General features: G+C 41.9%; 1 protein-coding gene across 4 annotated transcripts in view; it reads left to right on the plus strand.

Moving 5' to 3' along the window:
* Window positions 1-20,283, plus strand: part of RALGAPA2 (Ral GTPase activating protein catalytic subunit alpha 2) — a 282,721-nt gene that overhangs the window by 68,510 nt on the left and 193,928 nt on the right. For all 4 annotated transcript variants that reach the window (XR_013831632.1, XM_079945309.1, XM_079945307.1 and 1 more), the window contains 4 exons: window positions 5,022-5,252; window positions 12,941-13,108; window positions 14,107-14,244; window positions 17,571-17,719. Coding sequence is in view for 3 of the 4 variants with exons in the window: in XM_079945309.1 (XP_079801435.1) it covers window positions 5,022-5,252; window positions 12,941-13,108; window positions 14,107-14,244; window positions 17,571-17,719 (686 nt within the window). In the remaining variant the exon portion in view is untranslated. The remainder of the gene's footprint in view (window positions 1-5,021; window positions 5,253-12,940; window positions 13,109-14,106; window positions 14,245-17,570; window positions 17,720-20,283) is intronic.

The raw sequence follows: 20,283 nt of genomic DNA on the forward strand, positions 1-20,283 counted from the left end.
TCTCCAGCAGTCAGGAAAACACAGTTAGTTCTGAGCCACAATGAGAGGCCTTTATTCACCCATCAGGTAGACAAAAGCTAAAAATCCTCAGGTAGACAAAAATCTGTAGGAAATATAAGAAACTCAGTCACACTCTGATAAATTTTTCATGGCGTCTTAATGTGGTTATGCAGGCAATTCAAAACGCTATCGTAGAAAGGATGTAATTTTTCCTGCCTAGTTTCAAAATTTCAGAAAATCATCACCTGTATTTATTGAAAATAAGTTGCTCATTCTTGAAAAATACATTTGGAGGATGAGAAGTAGCAAGACTAGCAAATTAACCACTGCCTCCAGGTTCTAATTTTTTTCCTGTTGACTCTTCACACTTGTGACTCATTTCCTTTTATTATATAGCTAAAAGTGTCATAAGGTTCTGACCTCCTGAGTCGGTTAGGAGAGTTTTAGCACCCTAACAGGAAAAAGGCACCAGAACTCAAACTGTCATATCCATAAAAGAAATGTTTCAGTCTCATAAAAGAGCAGCTCAAGGTGAGGATGGCCGAGGCTGTGGCTGGTGCCTGCCCTCTCCCTTGTTCTCTCCTTCGCCCTTTCCCTCTGCTCCTCCCTGAAGGTTGCAGCAGCAGCTGGGACCCTGCTTTCCTAGTTCATGTTTAAAGACAGTCCAGAAGTGCAGAGCCCTTCCCTTTTGTCTTTGGGGAACAATTTAGGTTACCTGTGTACTCTGAGGACAAAAATAAGTTGCTGATTGGTTCAGCTCTGGGGATGTGAACAGCCCAGGGGGGCGGTGACCAGCTTCCAGGAAGCAGAAGGCTCCCCTGGTGCCGGGGCTCAGCTTCCTGTGAGGCAGGTGCGCTGCATGCGAGGGGTGAGGTGCCGAGCACTGGGGTTCCATGAGGGGGGAAGGGATGCTGGGCAGACACCATCCAGGCCCACGGCTACTGTGCCCTGAAGGTGGCCATGCCCAAACATGGCCACTGCTGTGGTCCAGGCTGTTAATACACCTTGCAGTCAGTTGTTATGTTAGTTTCCTGCTGCTACTGTAGCTAATCACCACAAATGTGTTGTCTTACAGCTCTGGAAGCCAGAAAGCCAGAACCGGTCTCAGTGGGCTAAAATCAAGGTGTGGGCAGCTCTGTGTTCCCTCTGGAGGTTCTGGGGCGGGGAGGGGGTCCATGCTCTTGCCTTACCTGGCCTCCAGAGGCTGCTGCATTCCCCAGCTCACCGCCCCTCCTCACATCATTTCTCCCTCTATTTCCATCTTCACATCACCTTCTCTGTGTCTGCTCCTCCTGCCTCCTTGTGGGTCCTTGTGGTTACATTGGGACCACCCAAGTAATTCAGGGTCCTCCCCCTATCTCAAAATCCCTAATTTAGTCACATCTGCTCAGGCCCTTCTGCCACGTAAGGCAGCGCAGTCAAAGGTTCCGGGATTCCGGGCGCGTAGACATCTTGGTCATTATTCAGCCGACCTGTCTCCTTGTGTTTCCGTTTCTGCCTTACAATTCTGTTTTCCCTCTCATCTCACGTGTGTCTACTGTATGTTCTGCTCCTCATTTACATCATACAGGAGAAAAAGCAGTTTAAACAACTGAATATTAAATTTTGGAAATGGAGTTGCAGGAATAAAAGCACATGTAATTGTATTTATCTCCTGAAAGTTTTTGTTTGGAGTTTCAAGTTTAATATAATTTTACCCGTGTAAAGTGAACATCACTGTCTAAGTCAGGTGATCCAGAATCTCTTTTCAAAGAAAGTACTGCTCTATAAAAGCCCTTTAAAACAATATTTTAAATGCTGCTTCCAAATAGAGTTCACACTTTTGCCACTATTACTGTGTTAAAGGTCATGTATGGGGGTTTTTGTGTGTGTGTTTTTCCAAAGTGAATTTACTTCCTTTTGATCTAGAACTAATAACTTTGAAAGTATTTTTCACCAGGGAGGAAAGGAATTAGCTCACTTAGCCCTCGGAGAATGTGGTTTGACAGATATTCTTGTTTGGTGGCATCATTCATGGGAGAGCGAGAATACGGTTACCTGGAAATCTGGTACCATGTTGGCAACAATGACCACAAATCCCCCTTTCAAACCTGAACATTCTTGGTGCTTCATCTCAGCCGAAAGTGTTTTCAGTGAACTATTATTTATTCCTTTGTAATTCATTTTTGTATGATATAGAAGTACTCCAGCACGTATTAGAGGAAGCGGAGTCGTGATTTTAAAATTTCAGTAGCACATTAATTAAGCATTAAAACCCAAAGAAGTCCATGAGGGAATGAAAAAGAGTGTCCGATACTAAGACAGTTGATCGCACTTATTTGTATGATAACTCTTTAGTTACAGTGTTAAAGTACCACTTTTACTAATTCTGAGCCAGCCCTTCAGTAATGATTCATGGGCTGTGGGTTTCCCGAAATTGTTGTATCTTATGGGGTGAACAGTTAGGAAAGGTGAATCACACAACTTGACACCGCTGGGGAAGCTTGTGTATCACACAGACCCACCTGTCTGTTGACTGCCACTCTAGTGCTCTGTGTTCTTACTTCTATCAAGGCAAGCGTAGGCTGCCTCCAACCCCGTGGGCAAATCATGACGGGGAATTGAGTGGCATCAGGCATCACCAGCAGAACGGCAGCTGCATCCTCGTTTCACACCTGCTTTGTGCGTGTCCTCATCTGGCCTGACCCTGAGGGTGAGCAAGTCTCAGTATGAGCCATGGGTTGAGAGGAAACCAGGGTGGGGAGGGGAGGGATTAAGTGGAGCCTGTATCATGCAATTTCCTGAGCCCTAACAGCACAGACCTAGTCCAAGCAGATATGTCTGCTTCACTGGCTAAGCCTTCATCATATGGCAAAGAGGTAAAAAGCATCTTTATATTTACCACCAGAATCAACTAATACTAAATTATAGTTGAGAATTCCAGGTTGATTGTAGTGGGCAGAAAATGGACCTCTGTCTGTAGTTAATTCGTATTCATGCTTTTATTGTTAATCTTCAGAAAAGAGGCAAGAAATGATTAAGCTTGAATTACCAGTTTGTTTCCACTCTCATCACTTACTATAATTATAAATGTCTGTTAAATCATACAGATGTTTTTGGAAAGCAGCCTTTTGCTGGTGTGAACTAGTGGAGGCTGAGAAAAGCACTGTTTTATCAAGAGTAGTTTTCAATTTATGACATGATGGGAAGTTCATCTGTGTTATCATTATGTTCTATTTGGATCACAGAGCTCACTTTTTAAAAACAATTTGGTGCCTTTAAACATAATTCTTTATGTACATGATTTTAGTTATCTAATTGCTGTGTTATCTAATTCGTTATCTAATGACCTCAAAATGGAGTGGCTTCAAACAACCACCCTTTAATCATATTACTTATTTCCCTTTCTGGGTCAGGAATTTGGGTGGGATTTGGTTGGACAATTTGTGTATTTCATGTGGCATTAGCTGAGGTCAGTGGGCGGTGGTCAGTGGCTGGCTGGTCCGGAGGGTCCAGGATGACTTCATTCCCGTGCCTGTTACTCTGGTGGGTGCAGCTGGAAGGCTGGGCTCTACTGGGCCTCCCTTTCCACGTAGCCCCTCTAGCGAGGCAGTTGGACTTCTTCCCTGGCCGCTTAGGGCTCCGAGAGCAAAAGTTCACAGAGATGCCAAGCGGGAGTGGTCAGCCTCCTGGGCCCGGGGCCCGAGAAGGCACAGGTCCCCGCCACCCTTCCGTTCTGCTGGTTAACTCTGTCCCCCAGCCAGTGGGGATCCAAAGGAGGGGATGCAGATTTCCCCCTTCTGCAGAGGGAGTGCCAAAGAATTTGTGGCCATTTAAAATTTTCTATGTAAGTATGTGTGTACTTTTTTTTTTTTTGGCCTGTTGGGAAAATGAAAGTTATTGATCAAAAAGTCACAGTTTATTAAACCATAAAGGACATTAGATTTAATCCAACCTCCATGCTTTACAGATTAAAAATGTGTGTATATCAGTAAAAATGAGTAAAATTTTATTTTTCTCTGCAAGGTAGTTGACCCATCGAAAAGATGAAATAATTTCTATAGGGTAGCTCACTGCACAGTGTGGCAGTGCCTTTGATAAGCCACACAGGCTTAATATCCCAGGCATGAAGAGAAAAGTTACTATCAATATAATTTTCTATTAATTTTCTCTAGAGATTATTTTTTGGATATCTGCTTTGCTTTCAAACTGTCCTTGGTAGTTACTGAAGTTATTTTGTACGACTCATTTCTTGTCACTTCTTGTAAAAAATATTCACAGTAGGTAGAATTTTAGTGGTATTTGGGTTATATATTTTTGACACAAAAGAATAATACTACTGTCATTTACAAAGATTGAAGCAAAATTACATGTATCTTGTGTTTGGAGGAAATCTTTAATTCTGGGGGAAATGAGAGCAAAACACAAATTAAACTTTGTGAATGCTTACATAGATTATTTTATTGCTTTGTGCTCCTAAAGCCTCTGAATATTTAAAGTTTTATAAATATTTTAGTTAAGTTTGATCCGAGATTCTGAACATAAAACTCAGATCAAGGTCCTTCTCATAAAATACTCTTTAAAGATATTGACGCTCCTCCGATCAAGGTGTCACTTACTCATGTGAATCAGATGAAGCTTCCCAGCACTGTGGCTGCAAAAAGTCCAGCAAATTTTCAAATCTCTGTGACGGTAGATTAAGTGCTGAAGGGTGGAGACCAGAGGTGAATTCATTTACACGTTAATTTATTCTGTGATTTTACAGATATAAACCAAACGTTTTAGGCTGATAACATTTCGCAGCCTCCCTCCCTGCAATGCTTTTCCCATTAAAATAACTTAGTTGGGGAGGAGGTTAGTTGGTGAATTAGAAAGTGGGTAAGTGCAGGTCCTGGAGTCCCTTGTGCTCCGAGCAGGGCTGCGTTTCAGCTGCTCTTCAACTGCATGGTAACCGGAGTCCCTGAAAACAAGGCAAGCCTTCAGTCTTGCCAGGTGTTCTGGAGTCTGGGAGGATCACTCAGGAGCGGGTGCCTTTCTTGCAGACCGTCGGGGGTGGAGGTGCGGTGCCGGAGCGGGCGCCAGAGCTGGACAGCGGCGGGGCGACCGAGCAGGACAGAAGCCACTCGGACAGCGGCACCTTGTCCGAGCGCCGGCTCAGCAGCTGCAGCGTCTGTGGCGTTGAGGAGGAGCACCGCGCCGTGTACGAGATGGTCCAGCGCATCCTCCTGTCCACGCGTGGCTACATCAACTTCGTGAACGAAGTGTTCCGCCAGGTGAGAGTGTGTGTGTGTGTGTGTGTGTGTGTGTGTGTGTGTGTGTGGTCACGAAGCTGAAGAGGTTTTTGTTCTTGTTCTTTCACTCACACTACTCCAAGAAATATAATCGATAAGTTGGGCTCCATCACACAACTCCATAATGATTTCTCTAATCCCGCATTTAATGTGTCATGTGGAGGGGTATGATTTGGGCTTTTTGGTAATTTTTAATTTTGTTTTTATGACTTTGGTTTTTGTAAAATTCCTACATGGGGTGGGAAGATTTTATATTTGAACAAAATCATCCTGCAACTACCTCGTGTTTCCAAAACAAACTTTAAACCCAGAGGGAGGCAGGGAGAAAGCCGTTCCTGAACCCCCCGCAGCGGGCGCGCGAGCACAGCCGAGACGGCCCGAGGCTGGGTTGTTCCAGGGCTGTAGGAGCTCACGAGCTGCAGGTTCCTGCACAGCTGGACTTTGCCCACAGAGGCATATATATGGCAGGCACCTCTAGTAGAGGTATTTATGGCCTGAGGGGAAAAAGGAGGCTGGGGAGGGGATTCAGAGGAAGGAAAGGAGCCGAGGCCAAGACTTTGAAATAATTGACCTTTGGTGGAAACTGGCAGGTGAGAAGGTGTCGGGATGAGCAGAAGTGCAGACAAGAAAACAGGTGCAGCAAGGGCGGATGCTGGAGAGGTCAGAGCAGCCGGCGAGCAGCCTGCCCACCGCTGCAGCTGATTCACTGTCTGGACATGTGTGTGACTGGACACGTGTGTGACTGTCACAATGGGGAGGGAGGTGCTGCTACTGGCATCTAGTGGGAGGGAGCCTGGATGACTTTAAGCATCTGTGGTGCACAGGACAGCATCCCCTCAACCCCCCCGCCCATGACACGTGTGCCCACAAGGCAGTAGTGCTGCTGGGCAGAAACCCTCAGCTGCAGCTTCGGACATAGGAAGCAGGACCTTGATGGGGTGAGACAATGGCCTGGCACATCGGAGCAGCCGTTGGCCACCTGTGTCTTGGAACCGGTGCCCCGGGAAATGGAGAGCTTGTATGTGATGAGCGGATAGTCACTTAGTCTGTGCCCCGAGCAGAGGGGGAGGCCCTCGGATGGCAGAAACCTGTTGGGGGGAGAAGAGGAGGAGCCTGTTCACGCATGAGCGATGCACGTGGACCGCCAAGAGCTTCCCACGGAGGCGAGACCCGCGTGGGGAATGAGGAAACCTTCACCTCTGAGACTTATAGGAAAGAAACATCCACCGAGAGTGACAGTCCCAGCACAATCCACAGCAGTCTGGAGGTTTTACTGTATTTTGTATTTTAATCAATAAAACATTTCTACTTAAGAAAATGGTGAGAAAGTGGCCACGGACAACATGGAACAAGCAAGCATGGCTGTTTTCCCGTAAAACCTTACTTACAGAAATTAAGTGGCAGGCTGCATTTGCATGTGGATCATAGTTTGCTGATCCTGATCTAGAGTAATGTTTTAAACCCTTGGATACAAATACTTAAAATCAGATATCATTAACAAAGCTTCTCAATTTTGCACGAGAGAGAAGTGCTAAATTGATGTGGTTCTACCTGTATTGCGTATTTATTTATTTATTATACACAAAGTTCCATTTGCATCCATTATTGGCATTCCACCCCTAGCAATAGTGTGTTCTAAGTTCTAGATTCAATCAAAATCCTAACTCCAGTGTAAATTCAGTTTTGAAGTAGAAACTGCATCATTGAGGTAACTGCAGACTACTTATGCCTGAAGTTATGAGCCATCTTTGTATCATGAAATTCAAAAACGTTTACATTTTATAATTATTCTTTTTTTTCTTTTTTTTTTGCGGTACGCGGGCCTCTCACTGTTGTGGCCTCTCCCGTTGCGGAGCACAGGCTCCGGACGCGCAGGCTCAGCGGCCATGGCTCACGGGCCCAGCCGCTCCGCGGCATGTGGGATCCTCCCGGACCGGGGCACAAACCCGTGTCCCCTGCATCGACAGGTGGACTCTCAACCACTGCGCCATCAGGGAAGCCCTATAATTATTCTTAATCAAATATAATTTGAAAGCTTATATGAAATTTCAAATATGATTATTATGCATTGTTAAAATACTGAAATAGAGACATTTGGGAAAAGGGGCATGGGTTTGAACATTGCGTTTTATTGCCCTCTCTTGGTCAATGATGAAGTTTTCTTTTATGGAAGACAAAATGTGACTTCTTTTATAATAATTTCTTTTTTAATTTTAAATTCTTCAGAGACTAAGCCTAAAGGCTGTTAAAGTTTAAAAATGTGCATTCATTCAAGAAGTGCACGTTTTCAGTGTGGCGTTAAGATGTGTGTGTACGTAACAGAGAACAGCGCAAGAGGCAGGTCAGATGTCCACACGCATGATGTGGGAACAAAGGCCCACGAGGACCACTGGGGCTGGGCGGCTCAGGGCAGGGCTGACGGAGCAGTCACCTCAGCCTGGATGGTTCAGTGAGTTGAAGGCGGTGGCCGTAGATGGTTCCTGAGGGAGATGAGGCTTGGCAAGTTTCAAGGCAGTCTCCAGCAGGCAGGTTGGGCGGGTGCAGTGTGTCAGGAGTGCGGTTCTGATCCCTGGGTCACTCCACCAGAAACTTGTCTCCTAACTGCTGTTTTTCAGGCTACCTTATGTGATCATTTGTTGGTCATGAAATCAATGTAGTGGGTCAAGAGCCAGTATTTTTTTAAAAATTAATGAAATAGAGTAAAATAGAACAGACCAAAAAGACTCACAGCACAGTGCATATTGTAAGAATTAGTATTTCCTTGTGAAACTTCTGACTTATTTTTGTGTATACTACATACACAAGTGCATATATCCTTATGGAAAATGTCTTACTTAGGTTATGATCTGAAATGAAAGTACTGCTCTAAAGGATGTTTGTTCACTAGGTTGTTTTGTTGGTGGTTTGGTTTTATTTTAAAGAGCAACTTTATTTTTATTAAAAAAAGATGAATTCATTAGATAAAGATAGTATCTTTCTATAGATATAAGTATAGTGTAGAAAGCCAAAAACAAATCACTCAAGCACTGCCATCCAAGTAACTGTTATCAGTGTTAGAAGAGCATCATTCTCGGTATTTCTCTGTGTGTATAGATGGCTGCTGGCCTGGCAGCATGAGAGACCAGCAGAGAGGACAGGGTGAGACAGGATATGAACAGACAGGAAGCAGCCTGGTGGACGGTTAGACAGGAGGGCTTACAGATGAGCTGATAGACATAAACGAACTGGCAGGCAGGCGTAGAACAGACAGGAAGGTGCAGACTGGCCAGCCAGCAGAGGTGGAGATAAGCAGGAAGGTGTAGCCAGACAGGTGGGTGGGTGCAGGTAGACGGGCAGACAGAGGTAGAATTTGGCTGGCAGGGATGGGTAGACAGGCAGGCAGGCAGTCGTGGACAGAAACAGGAGAATTAGACAGAGGTTGACCAAGGTGAAGGCAGGGGCCACGACAGGTGTGTGGAAGTGGCAGGGTTGGGGTGGGGGACCTCAGAATAGCTTTATGACAATGGAACCTTTAATTCTGAGTGAATCTTTAATGCAGTTTTAATGGGTAGTTCTGAATTTTATTTTTACCTGAATTTAACAGAAGAGAAGACAGCAAACCCAAAGGAATTGTTGAAATTCCAGTAAATATTCCTTTACCACAAGAAATATTAATTGCTAGAAGACGTGTCTATAATAAAAAGATTATAATAGCATTAAAATATTGGAATCACTTTTTACCTGCATGTTTTAATGTTAGGTGGCACTTGATTTCTTGTTATGAAACGTGAAGAGCTTAGCAGCCTTGTATTTTTTTGAGCCTCATCTCCCCATCTGCTGATTTCATTATATTATAAATTTATAATATAATGAATATATAAATATGCATTATATTGTAAATTTACATTTGCAGTTGATTTTGGAATCCTGATGGGCAGAGGCATTTAATCTTTGTTCTGTATTTTGACAAATTCGTTCCTCCTGGTGTCCACAGCCCTAAAATACTTGCTTTGATTGACTTCTTGGTTGGTCTCGTTTTGTCACTGAGTGGTGTTTTCAAGTAGTTGTATTGGCAGCTCTATTCCCTGAGTCCTACTTATTTATTTATTGAACTATAGTTGATTTACAATATTGTGTTAGTTTCAGGTATACAGCAAAGTGACTCACTTATATATATATATATATATATATATATAAAACATATATTACATAGAATATAACATATAGAATATAACACATAGAATATGGAATATAGAATATATATGACATACAGAATATAGAATACAGAAGATATATATTCTTTTTCAGATTCATTTCCATTATAGGTTATTATCAATACAAGATACTGAATGTAGTTCCCTGTGCTATATAGTAAATCCTTGTTGTTTATCTACCTTGAGTCCTTTTGTGATGGGTAATGTTTTCTTTTTGCCTTTGCACATGAACAGTAGTTTAGCTGGCTATAATAATTTCAGGTCACTTTCTTCCTCTTAGCAATTTATACATCAAAACTTTTCTAGATAAACAAATCAGAAGAGGCAAGAAAACCTCACAAGGATTTCAGTTATACAATTGAGACTTTAGAATGAATATGTTTAACACGTTTAAAGAAATAAAAGACAAGCTTGAAAATGTTTGCAGAAAACAAGAAACCATAACAGATGACTAAGCAGATATGAATAGGAAGAAAATAGAACTTCTAATGATGAAAAAAATGTAATAATTGAAATATTAAAGGAAAATTTCAATGGGTAGGTTTAATAGCAGATTAGATACAGCTGAAGAGGGAATGCATTTGATGACAGGTCTGAAGAAATTATCCTGAATGCACCTTGGAGAGACAAAGAGAGGAAGAGTATGAGAGATTGAGACGTGGAGGAGAGTGAGAAGGTCTGATGTATGTGTTCAGCTCTCTTCTATCCTTGTTATTTTTATTTTTTTGCGGTACGCGGGCCTCTCACTGTTGTGGGCTCTCCCGTTGCGGAGCACAGGCTCTGGACGCGCAGGCTCAGCGGCCATGGCTCACGGGCCCAGCCGCTCTGCGGCAAGTGGGATCTTCCCGGACTGGGGCACGAACCCGTGTCCCCTGCATTGGCAGGCGGACTCTCAACCACTGCGCCACCAGGGAAGCCCTATCCTTGTTATTTTTGTCTGCTCTTTTCTCAGCTGAGAAATATCCTACTCTGACTGTGGGTTTGTCTATGTTCACAGTTTATCAGTATTTGATATATATGAATATGAATTTTACTAAGTAAAATTCTTAGTTGCAATACAGATTTAGAATTATTATATGTTCCTTTGAATTGAATCTTTTATCATTAAGAACTTTTTTTTTCTCTAATAATGCCTTTTTTTTTTTTTTGCCTCAAAATTGTTCTTGCCTGTTCTGAGTATAGCTCTCCAGTTTTCTTTTGGTTAGTATTTTCATGGTGATCTTTTTCTAACTTTTTGCTTTCAACGTTCCCTTTTCATATGTTTTGGATGTCCTCTTATAAATGGCATGTGGTCTTTTTAATAGTTTTTAAAATCCAACCTTATAATCTCCATCTTTTGATTGGAGCATTATTGCATTTACATTTAATGTAACAACTGCTATAATTGTGTTTACATCTACTATCTTTCTACTTTCTGTCTTAATTTTTTCAGACTGATTACATTTAGCATCCTATTTTTCTCCTCTAGATAAGTATTTTTACACTCATTTGTAATACTTTAAGCATTAACAATATGCATCCCTAACTTAAAATCTAGCTAATTTCAACTTTTACCTCTCGGTATGCATTTTAGTTCCATTTACTCCTTCTCAGTTTATATACCACTGTTATGTATGTGTATGCCATTTAATGCCATATTATGAATATATAATATGTATTGTATATACACAAATATATATATACATATACATATATATCATCTCCTTCAGAACTACTATAATTATTTTATCCAGTTTTATTCTTTTTATTCATATATATTCATATATATATATTATTCATTCAGATTTATCCAAATAATTACCATTTTTATTGCACTTTATTTCTTCCCAAATCTCTGACCTGGAATTATTTTCCTTCTGCTTAAAGAATAACTTTTAGTATTTCCCTTAGATTAGGTCTCTTGGTAAAAATGTTCTCATTTTCTTATCTGACAATGTCTTTGTTTTGCTTTTATTTTTGAACTATTTCTTTATGGATGTCAGATTCTACTTCGGCAGCTGTTTTCTTTCTGCACATTGAATATTTTGTTCCATTGGTTTTCGGCTTTCATTGTTTCTTTGAGAAGTTATGCTAAGTTATGTGGTTATTCCTTTGGAAGAAATGTGTCTGTTTTCCCCCTGGCTCCTTTTAAGGTTTTCAGATTGTCTTTGGTTTTCAGCAGTCTTAGTGTAATATACTTTGAATGTATCCTGCTTGTGTTTCTTTGTGATTATTGAATCTGTGGCTTGATGTGTTTTATCATTTTGGGTAAAATTCTCAGCCATTCTATCTTCAGATATTGTTTCTGCTGCTTTTGACTCATTCTTTCCTTCTGCATCTCCAGCCATGGAAAGGATAACCTTTGCATTGAGTTCTCTCTCACCTCTCTTCTGATGGAGCCATCCTTTGTGCTTCATTCTGTATATTTTCATCGGATTTTTTTTTCCAGTTTACTCTTCAGCTACGTCCATCCTACTGTCAGCCATTTACACTGGGCTTTTAATTTGGGTTATTTTATTTTTCAATTTCATATACATCTTTTTCTGATACTTTACCTAGATCTCTTATATGTTTAAATTATTATCTATTTTTAATGTGATTTTATTAATGTTGACTTCTTTTCTCACATTTCTGATTTTTTTATTAATGTGCTATATATCATATTAATCAGACTGTGCAAATAATTTTGGTTTTACTGTGCTTTTATTTTCCTCCAGAGGGGATTTATATTTGCTTTCTGGGAGGAAGGTAATATTGAATTTGGGTTACATAGTTGTCTATGTTTGGATTCTGACCACCTTAAACAAAAATTCTGTGTGCAGATGTGTAAGGGGATTCTTTAATGTTAAAAAGTTCACATAAGTATGCATAATGCTACAACTGGCCAGTTGGACAACTGACTCTCAAGAAAAGAAGGGAGGGAAGGAAGGAGGAAAGAAAGAAGGAAGGGAAAGGAAGAAAGAGAAAGGAAAGGACAGGGAAAGGCAAAAAAAGACAAAAGAAAGAAAACAAAAGCCCTGATTGGTAACATTTGCCAACTTCTCTGTTGCCACTACTCCCACTATGGCCAATTCAAGTTACCAAAACAGTGTCACTGAATGTGAACTTGGGAAGAGACATGACAACTGGCTGTACTATAATCTCTACCATCTCATCATCTATTTCTCATTTGTGGGGAAAAGTTCTCAGTTGTACAATTATTATTGTTCATACAGCAAATTAATATATCTCTATAGGTATGCATTTTGGTTATTTTGTGGAAAAAAAAAATTGCATTTTGTTTTCTGGCCCAGTTACACAATTGGCCCAATTGAAGCAACTGCCGTAAACACAATTGTCTTTTTTCCTCAGATAAGTTTGGTGTGCACAGGAACATGTGGCCCTGTGTAGTCTGTGTTTCAAAGGAAAGTCTGAGATTGGTGCTGGGTGTTGAAAATGTCTGTTGGGCTCTTTGGTGACCTGAACTTGTGTTAAAGGGAGTTTCTCTTATCATTTTAGGCATTTTTGCTGCCTTCCTGTGACATAGCTGTAACCAGAAAAGTAGTTCAAGTGTACAGAAACTGGATCCTCCAGGACAAACCTGTGTTCATGGAGGAACCAGACATAAAAGAAGTTGCCCAAGAAGATGCTGAAAAATTAGAATTTTCAGAGACTGATAAGAAGCAGGTAATATTTTATCACTTAGTGTTTGAGTTGGGAACATCTGTATTAAAATATAAAGCAAAGTATTCTGCTCCGTCAAGGGTCGCAGTCAGGCCACCTCTTTGTTGTCAGCTCTGTTGCTCTCGGGTTGCTGAGTTCCATGATGAGCGCCTGCCTCAGGGAGGCTGCTTCTGTTCTCTGTTCAAGGTCCTCTGTCACATCCTAAGCTCAGGCTTGGCCACATGTGCGTGGCAGCTTCTTTATTCACTACTGCATGAGAGTCTTTGAATAAGCCAATATACTTTGCATGTCTCTGTATGAGACTAAAAATGTCACTGCCATATCATTGATATGCTTAAATAAGTAATATTCACTTAACTAAATTTAGAATGTTTTGGCAGACTTTCCTTGTACAGTGGCCATACCAGCAACAGTCCAATGTGACACACAATATTAATAAGCGAAGTGAGCCTCGCTTCAGGGCTGGGTGCTGTTCTCAGAGAGGGGTGCTATCAGGATGGACTTTTCATTCCATGTTAGATAAAGCCACAGGTGCGAGTGGGCCTCTACTTGACGCACAAAAAAAACTTAGGTCGTATTTATATTTCTGGCATGCTATTTTGACATCTAGTCTAAGAATTCTTTCTAAAAGTGGGTGTTTGTCATGGCAATTAACACCAAACATTAAAAAATACTTGTAACCAAAGGTATATCACTTTTAAATATCTACATTAATTCCCTAATTTGATTTTTCAATATTGAGGTCATCTTAATAACTAGTCATGAGATCAAAACAAATCAACAGTCATGTTCACTGGGTCACTGGACAAACGTTATCTATTTCTTCAGCACATACTAAGTGCTAAGCACCATTTTAGGTGATGGAGGTAGAATGGTGAACACAATAGAAGAGAGACTTGCCTTCTAGAACCTGTAATCTCATGAATTCCGGTGAGCGTAAGGAACTAAATACACAACATGTGCTTCTCCCCACTCTGTTGACTGATTGTTATTTTCTAAAGACCTCATCTGAAAGTTCTGGTCACAAGCGATCTTCCAGTTGGGGACGAACTTATTCCTTCACGAGTGCTGTGAGCAGAGGGTGTGTGACCGAAGAGGAGAATAAAAACGTGAAGGCTGGGGCCCAGGCTATGCTGCAGGTATGCTCTGGCCACAGACGGGAAGGCTCCCAGATGGAGTCAGCTTGAACATTTTGTTTATTGGGGGTGACATCGTATAAAGTATGGTGATGTTTTTAGCTATCCATCAGTAAACAGCCCTTAAATTCTCATGCTAAGTTTTCTTTCTGCTTTCCCACCTTCAATTTATAAAGATTTTTTTTTTTTTTTTAGTCAGAGAAGCATCTGAACTGGTTGCAGTTTTTTGAGAGGGATTGTTAAACAGTGAATATATGACTGAGATTTCAACCTTAAAAGTATCTTCTTTTTATTTATTTATTTAACATCTTTATTGGAGTATAATTACTTTACAATGGTGTGTTAGTTTCTGCTTTATAACAAAGTGAATCAGCTGTACATATACATATGTTCCCATATCCCCTCCCTCTTGCATCTCCCTCCCACCCTCCCTATCCCACCCCTCTAGGTGGTCACAAAGCACTGAGCTGATTTCCCTGTGCTATGCAGCTGCTTCCCACTAGCTATCTGTTTTACGTTTGGTAGTGTATATATGTCAATGCTACTCTCTCACTTCTTCCCAGCTTACCCTTCCCCCTCCCCGTGTCCTCAAGTCCATTCTCTACGTCTGCGTCTTTATTCCTGTCCTGCCCCTAGGTTCTTCAGAACCATTTTTTTTCTTTTTTTAGATTCCATGTATATGTGTTAGCATACGGTATTTGTTTTTCTCTCTCTGACTGACTTCACTCTGTATGACAGACTCTAGGTCCATCCACCTCATTACAAATAACTCAATTTCTTTTCTTTTTACGGCTGAGTAATATTCCATTGTATATATGTGCCACATTCTGAACACATATGGGTAGTGAGTTACCTGGATTCTAATTTGTAAGACAAACTTGGTGATTATATAATCGTATAAGTAATATTCCTCTTAAAACTTGCCTGTGTTTATGAAGAATGATGATTAATGCAGTAATTTTTAGATATTTATCTGAATGAATATATGAAATACCATTTGGGAACATTGGGAAAAGCAGCTTTGGCTTATCACTCAGTCTCCCCAGATCTCAGGATTTGATCTCAAAAATGGAGATTTATCTCAAAAAAAAAGATTACCTCTTGGGTTGCACCCAGTGTGAAGGTTGTTAGAAGTATAAGTGAAAACACAGGGTCCCTCTCTTTCCCCTGATCCCTGGCACCCCACCCTCCTCCCCATATCCATATGCACGTTCCTCTGTGTCCAGTTAGGCCTCCCACACAGAGGCTGGGCGTAGGGTCTGGGGCAGGAAGGCATGGTACCCAGTTTTCAGTGATACCGTGTTTCTGTCATCTGTCTCTTGAGAGGATTCCTTATCGTGGGATCCTTTTTGTTTTTAAATTAATTGGCAGTTTAATATACTGTAATTAATGAATTTTCTCATTTTTCATTGAAAATCAGCAAATAATTTGAAAATCAGCAAATAATATTAGCTTTAAAAAACTCAAGATGATTTTACTTGAATAGCTTCAGAGAATTTTGGCGCAGCTCCTAAATGTCACCTGTGTGCCCACCAGAGCAGTGGTTGCAGGAGTCCCCGCCCCGCCCCCTCCCCGCAGAGCATCCCGTAGTCGGCCAGTTGGGGTTGCGGGTGCCTGTTATTTCCCTGAGTTCAGGTGAGTTATTTATTCTCTAGAAGGAGAACTTAATCCCCTTGGCTGAGCCAAGAAAGAGAATTTCTACTTGATTATAGCTCTACAGTTTTAAAAAATATTTTGTTTGGATTTAGATAGCTGTTTTTGTTCTCATTTTATCGAGTACCTTGGTCCTTGATTTGGTTAATGAGGAAAACGTGGCCAAATGAAGGTTTGATAAGATAGTACTGTTTTATAGTTGCTTCTGACAGGTACAGTTTGGACATACTCATTTTGTTGATCTATTTTTATCCTAACTGATACTAACATGGTAATAAATAGTCATGGATTCAACATTTTTGATGTTGTTTTGAAAGTAAAGTGAAAGAAATATAATATATGAAGACTCCTCACTTTTACTTTGGAGTATGCAAAGGTTTAAAATTAAATCAAGGAGCCAAGTACATTGAATTAAAAAGAATCTGTATTGTAGTATATCATCTATGGCGTACTTCTTTAAAAGACATAGTCACTAAAGCTATAGTTCGCTAGTCAAAAGGTTCTTTATTTTCATTTTTCTTACTCGAAGCTTAGTAAATCTTCACAAGTGCTGTTATCATCTGTTATCAACTATTACAGTGCTGATTTTGTGATTCTTCCTAGAAAATTGGGACACGATACATTTTTAATCTTGCATAAAATTATCTCAGAGGCTGTCAGCATTTTAGTTCGCCCACTTGACTTTTGAGTGTGCTCATTTCAGTTCCTCTGGTCAGTTTGTGCATCTGTTTTGAGATGCTGTGTTAATGGATTTCGTCCACAAGTGAGCCAGCTCTGTTTGTCCCCAGATCATTGGTGTCTGTGCTGTTGAATAGAGAGGAGAACTAAGAGGGACTGTAGGTCTAGAAGGTGGAGAAGCTCCACCCTTGGCACCAGGTTGACAGCTCAGAATGTCCTGACTCTGTGTAAATGATGACATGTTGTTATGCTGCAGCAGTGCCCCTGGGCAATAACTCCCTACAGGGTAGCCTGGATCCGTGCTCCCCACAACTCTCTAAGGATGGTACAGGACAGGGGACTTGTATCCTAAAGGCAGAGTGTAGAGCAGTTGGCGTACTTTCTAAATTTTGTTGGAAATCTCAGTTTTTATCCTAAGAATTTCCTTAGGTTTTGTGTTCTGCTGCATATTGTATTTCTCATATTGAAAACCCATGCTCCTGGAAGGTGTGCAGTGTTGGCCACACGCCTTTGCCCCTTTGCTGACTGCCCTTTGGGTGGTACTGGCTGCCTCCTGTCAGCAAGGCCTTCATGTCAGCAAGGCTGGAGACTCAACAAGAGCCAGGTCTTTCTTTCCAGCCGCTGTCTGACCCAGGGCCCCTACCCTCTCTGCCGGCCCCCCAAGGTTCCTCACCCACAGGCAATGATCCTGTCTTATCTTTTTAAAAAATTTTTGAGGGGGTGTCAAAAAGAAATCTGCAGAAGCCTTTCTGATTCATAAATTTCCAAATCTGCAATATTAATATGTAATAACAATTATTTTTCTAGAAAAGATCTTTCAAGGATCAGTATTTAAGTAATTCTAAGGGGTGAACTAGAATAAATTTGAGTATGTGTTGGTACCACTTGTCTTATTGAAATAGCTCAAAGGTGAAATTAATATCATTCCCTTTAAACAAAATTTGTTCAGGTTTATCTGTTTAATTATATCTTCTCATGTAAAATGTGTTGATTCTAAGGTATTTTTGACAAACGCTGCAAACGTCTTCTTGCTGGAACCGTGTGTGGAAGTTCCCATGCTCTTGAAGGAGCAAGTTGATGCGTGTAAAGCTGTTCTGATGTTTTTTAGGCGCATGATAATGGAGCTTACAATGAATAAGAAGACATGGTGAGTATCTTTTCAGTAAATTAACACTGTAAAACAGATGTTTCTGTTTTCAACGAAATAATTAAAATGCTAAAGGCTTCGTTTATTAAATAGCTCTACAAAGTGAACGATGAGATGATAATCAGTCTTTTGTAACAGAATTATGAAGGTAAGTATCCAGTACTTTGACAGTTCATTTATTTTCATTATTGGTTTTAAAAAAAGTTCTCAAATTAAGAGAAAGCAGTCATATTACTTAATAGTAGATTTTTCCATTTTAAACTGTCATCAAGCAGTTTGTGGAAAAGCAGTAACTGACGTTTCATAATGTCATTCTTCATAATCCCAGGAGGGTTGGTTAATTGCTCCAGAATACTTTTAACTGATTTGATTGTTTTAAACTTGAAGTTTTAAATTCATTTTAGAAAAACAGTTATTTTAAGTGATAAATTGTCAGAGTGCAGTGAAAAATATAGTGGCGTCATTAAAATACACGTATGTGAAGTGTTTTCCTCCTGGTCGTTCATTTTTGTTTGGTGTCTTTGTGTCTATAATGTCCCAGAGGTTAGCAGTGCATTAGAGTTTCCCGTGATGAGTGTCTGCACATCCCTCCAGCTCCTAAGGTTTGGGGGGTGGGGGGCAGCCTCTCCCTTCTACTTGTCCAGTCCGGTCCTTGCAGGTTCCTCCCACCCAGGGAGCACCCTCCCTACCTGCCTGGCAGTGGTCAGCACCTTCAGACCCGGGCTGGTGGCACCTGCCTCCCAGAAATGCTCGGAGTCCCTGTTCCCAGGCCTGTGCTCTGGAGGCTGGAGCCGTTGCTCAGGGAGCCATGGGGGTGAGATGGGACTGAGCCCGCAGGGCCTCCAGGGCCTTGCATCCAGCCCTTTTCTTTCTCAGATGAGGGGGAGCGGGCCCAGAGGAAGCCGGCGGGCCGAAGGTGCACAAATACAGGAACCACAGATGCTAAAATGGTCACTTGAAGCTGTACCTTCCGGTGTCATCTTTCCCAGACTTTTACACTTAGCACTGTTTGCCGAGAAGCTGTTGCTAAAGCGTCACAGGGATGAACAAGGCAATTTAAACAAAGTTAAAAGCTGTGTCAGTGATGCTGAAAGCAATGAGAAATGCTGGAAGCTTTCAACTGAAATATCTGCTCCACATACCAGTTGTATCAAGTGTTTTTGATGCTTTTTTTTTCCTTTGAAAACTCTATGAATTCTGTATACCAGTGTATCAGTAATATTTTGATATTTTTGATAATCTTTTTTGGGGTGAAAATTCTAGGAAATAAAATTAAACAATGCTTCTCTGTTTCTTTAATAATTCAGAGATTTCCAGGTAAAACTATAAAAAAATCAAAATATAGGAATAGATGAAAATACTCACCGAAAAAAAAAAACTAAAGTCAGTAGAGCATAGACCAGGGATGTGATCTATTTGCCTAGCAGATTTTCCTGTGTATTGAAGTACCGGACGATCAGTGAATTCCCTCCCTCCCTCCCTCCCTTCTTTCATCTGGTAAATAACTAGGGAGCTTCTACTGTGAGGACAGAGGGTAAACTAGACAGACAGGGTCCCTGCCCTCCCGAGGCATCCGTCCTCATAGGCCTGAGAGACGCGATGAACACAAAAGTGGGGTCAGGTGGGGTTCAGCGCTAAGAACCGTGGAGCTGGTTGTGGGGGGCAGTGTGGAGGGTGGGAAGGCCTCTCTGAGCAGAGCCCAGAGGGAAGAGCATCCCCACGAGGAGGAACTGCAGGTCACAGCTGCTGGGTTCCGGGCAGGATGAGATGGCGGCCAGTGCAGTGGGGGGCACCCCAGGCCAGGGGGCACAGGGCCCCGCGGGCTGCAGGAAGGTCCCCGCTACCTCTGCTTGAGCGCGAGAGTGTGACACGACCCGATTTATGTTTCCAAAAGATCTCTGGCTGCTGCGTGGAGAGAGACAGTGCCTGGAGTGCAGACTCTGTGGCGGTGGATGACGGTGGCTGAGAGCAGGCTGTAGCCCGGCAGGTGCCGAGTAGTGGCCCCCAAAGAGGGGATAGCCGGTGTTAGTGAGTAGGTGTGCAAGGAGATGGGGGCAAAGTAGAGAACAAAGAGGCAGCAAGAGCCGCTCCTCCGCCACTCGGGAGCACACATGGGCCGTCCTGGTCTCGCTCTTCAGGCAGGTCCCCTTTGAGAGGAGCGACCAGAGTTAATGTTTCTCAAAACACAAAGGAACAAGCAGAGATCAGAACTGTTAGCAAAGATTTTTCCAAACTGGAGGTAGTTTTCCACCCCCATTCTCTTCCAGAAGACTCCGTGTGGGAATGTTGTGGTTCCCAAGCTTTCTTAGGTTCAGAAGTTAAACCTGCCTTGTGTCTGTGTCGGTCTTTGCCTCCATCAGGTCTGCATCTTTGGTAACAGTTCCCATGACTGAGGTTTTGGCTGAAAGTTACTACGTTTCTTGTTCTCACGTTCGCACGATGGGTGTGGAAGGGGCTGTTTTTCCTTGTCTTGAGCAGCACACAAGGTGCGCAGCAGAGGCGACCCTGGGTGCAGCCCTCCCTTCCCCCTGTGACAGGGCCCGGGGGACGCTGGCCGGGGCGAG

This window comes from Stenella coeruleoalba (genome assembly GCF_951394435.1).
Source record: "Stenella coeruleoalba genome assembly, chromosome: 15".
Taxonomy (NCBI): Eukaryota; Metazoa; Chordata; class Mammalia; order Artiodactyla; family Delphinidae; genus Stenella; species Stenella coeruleoalba.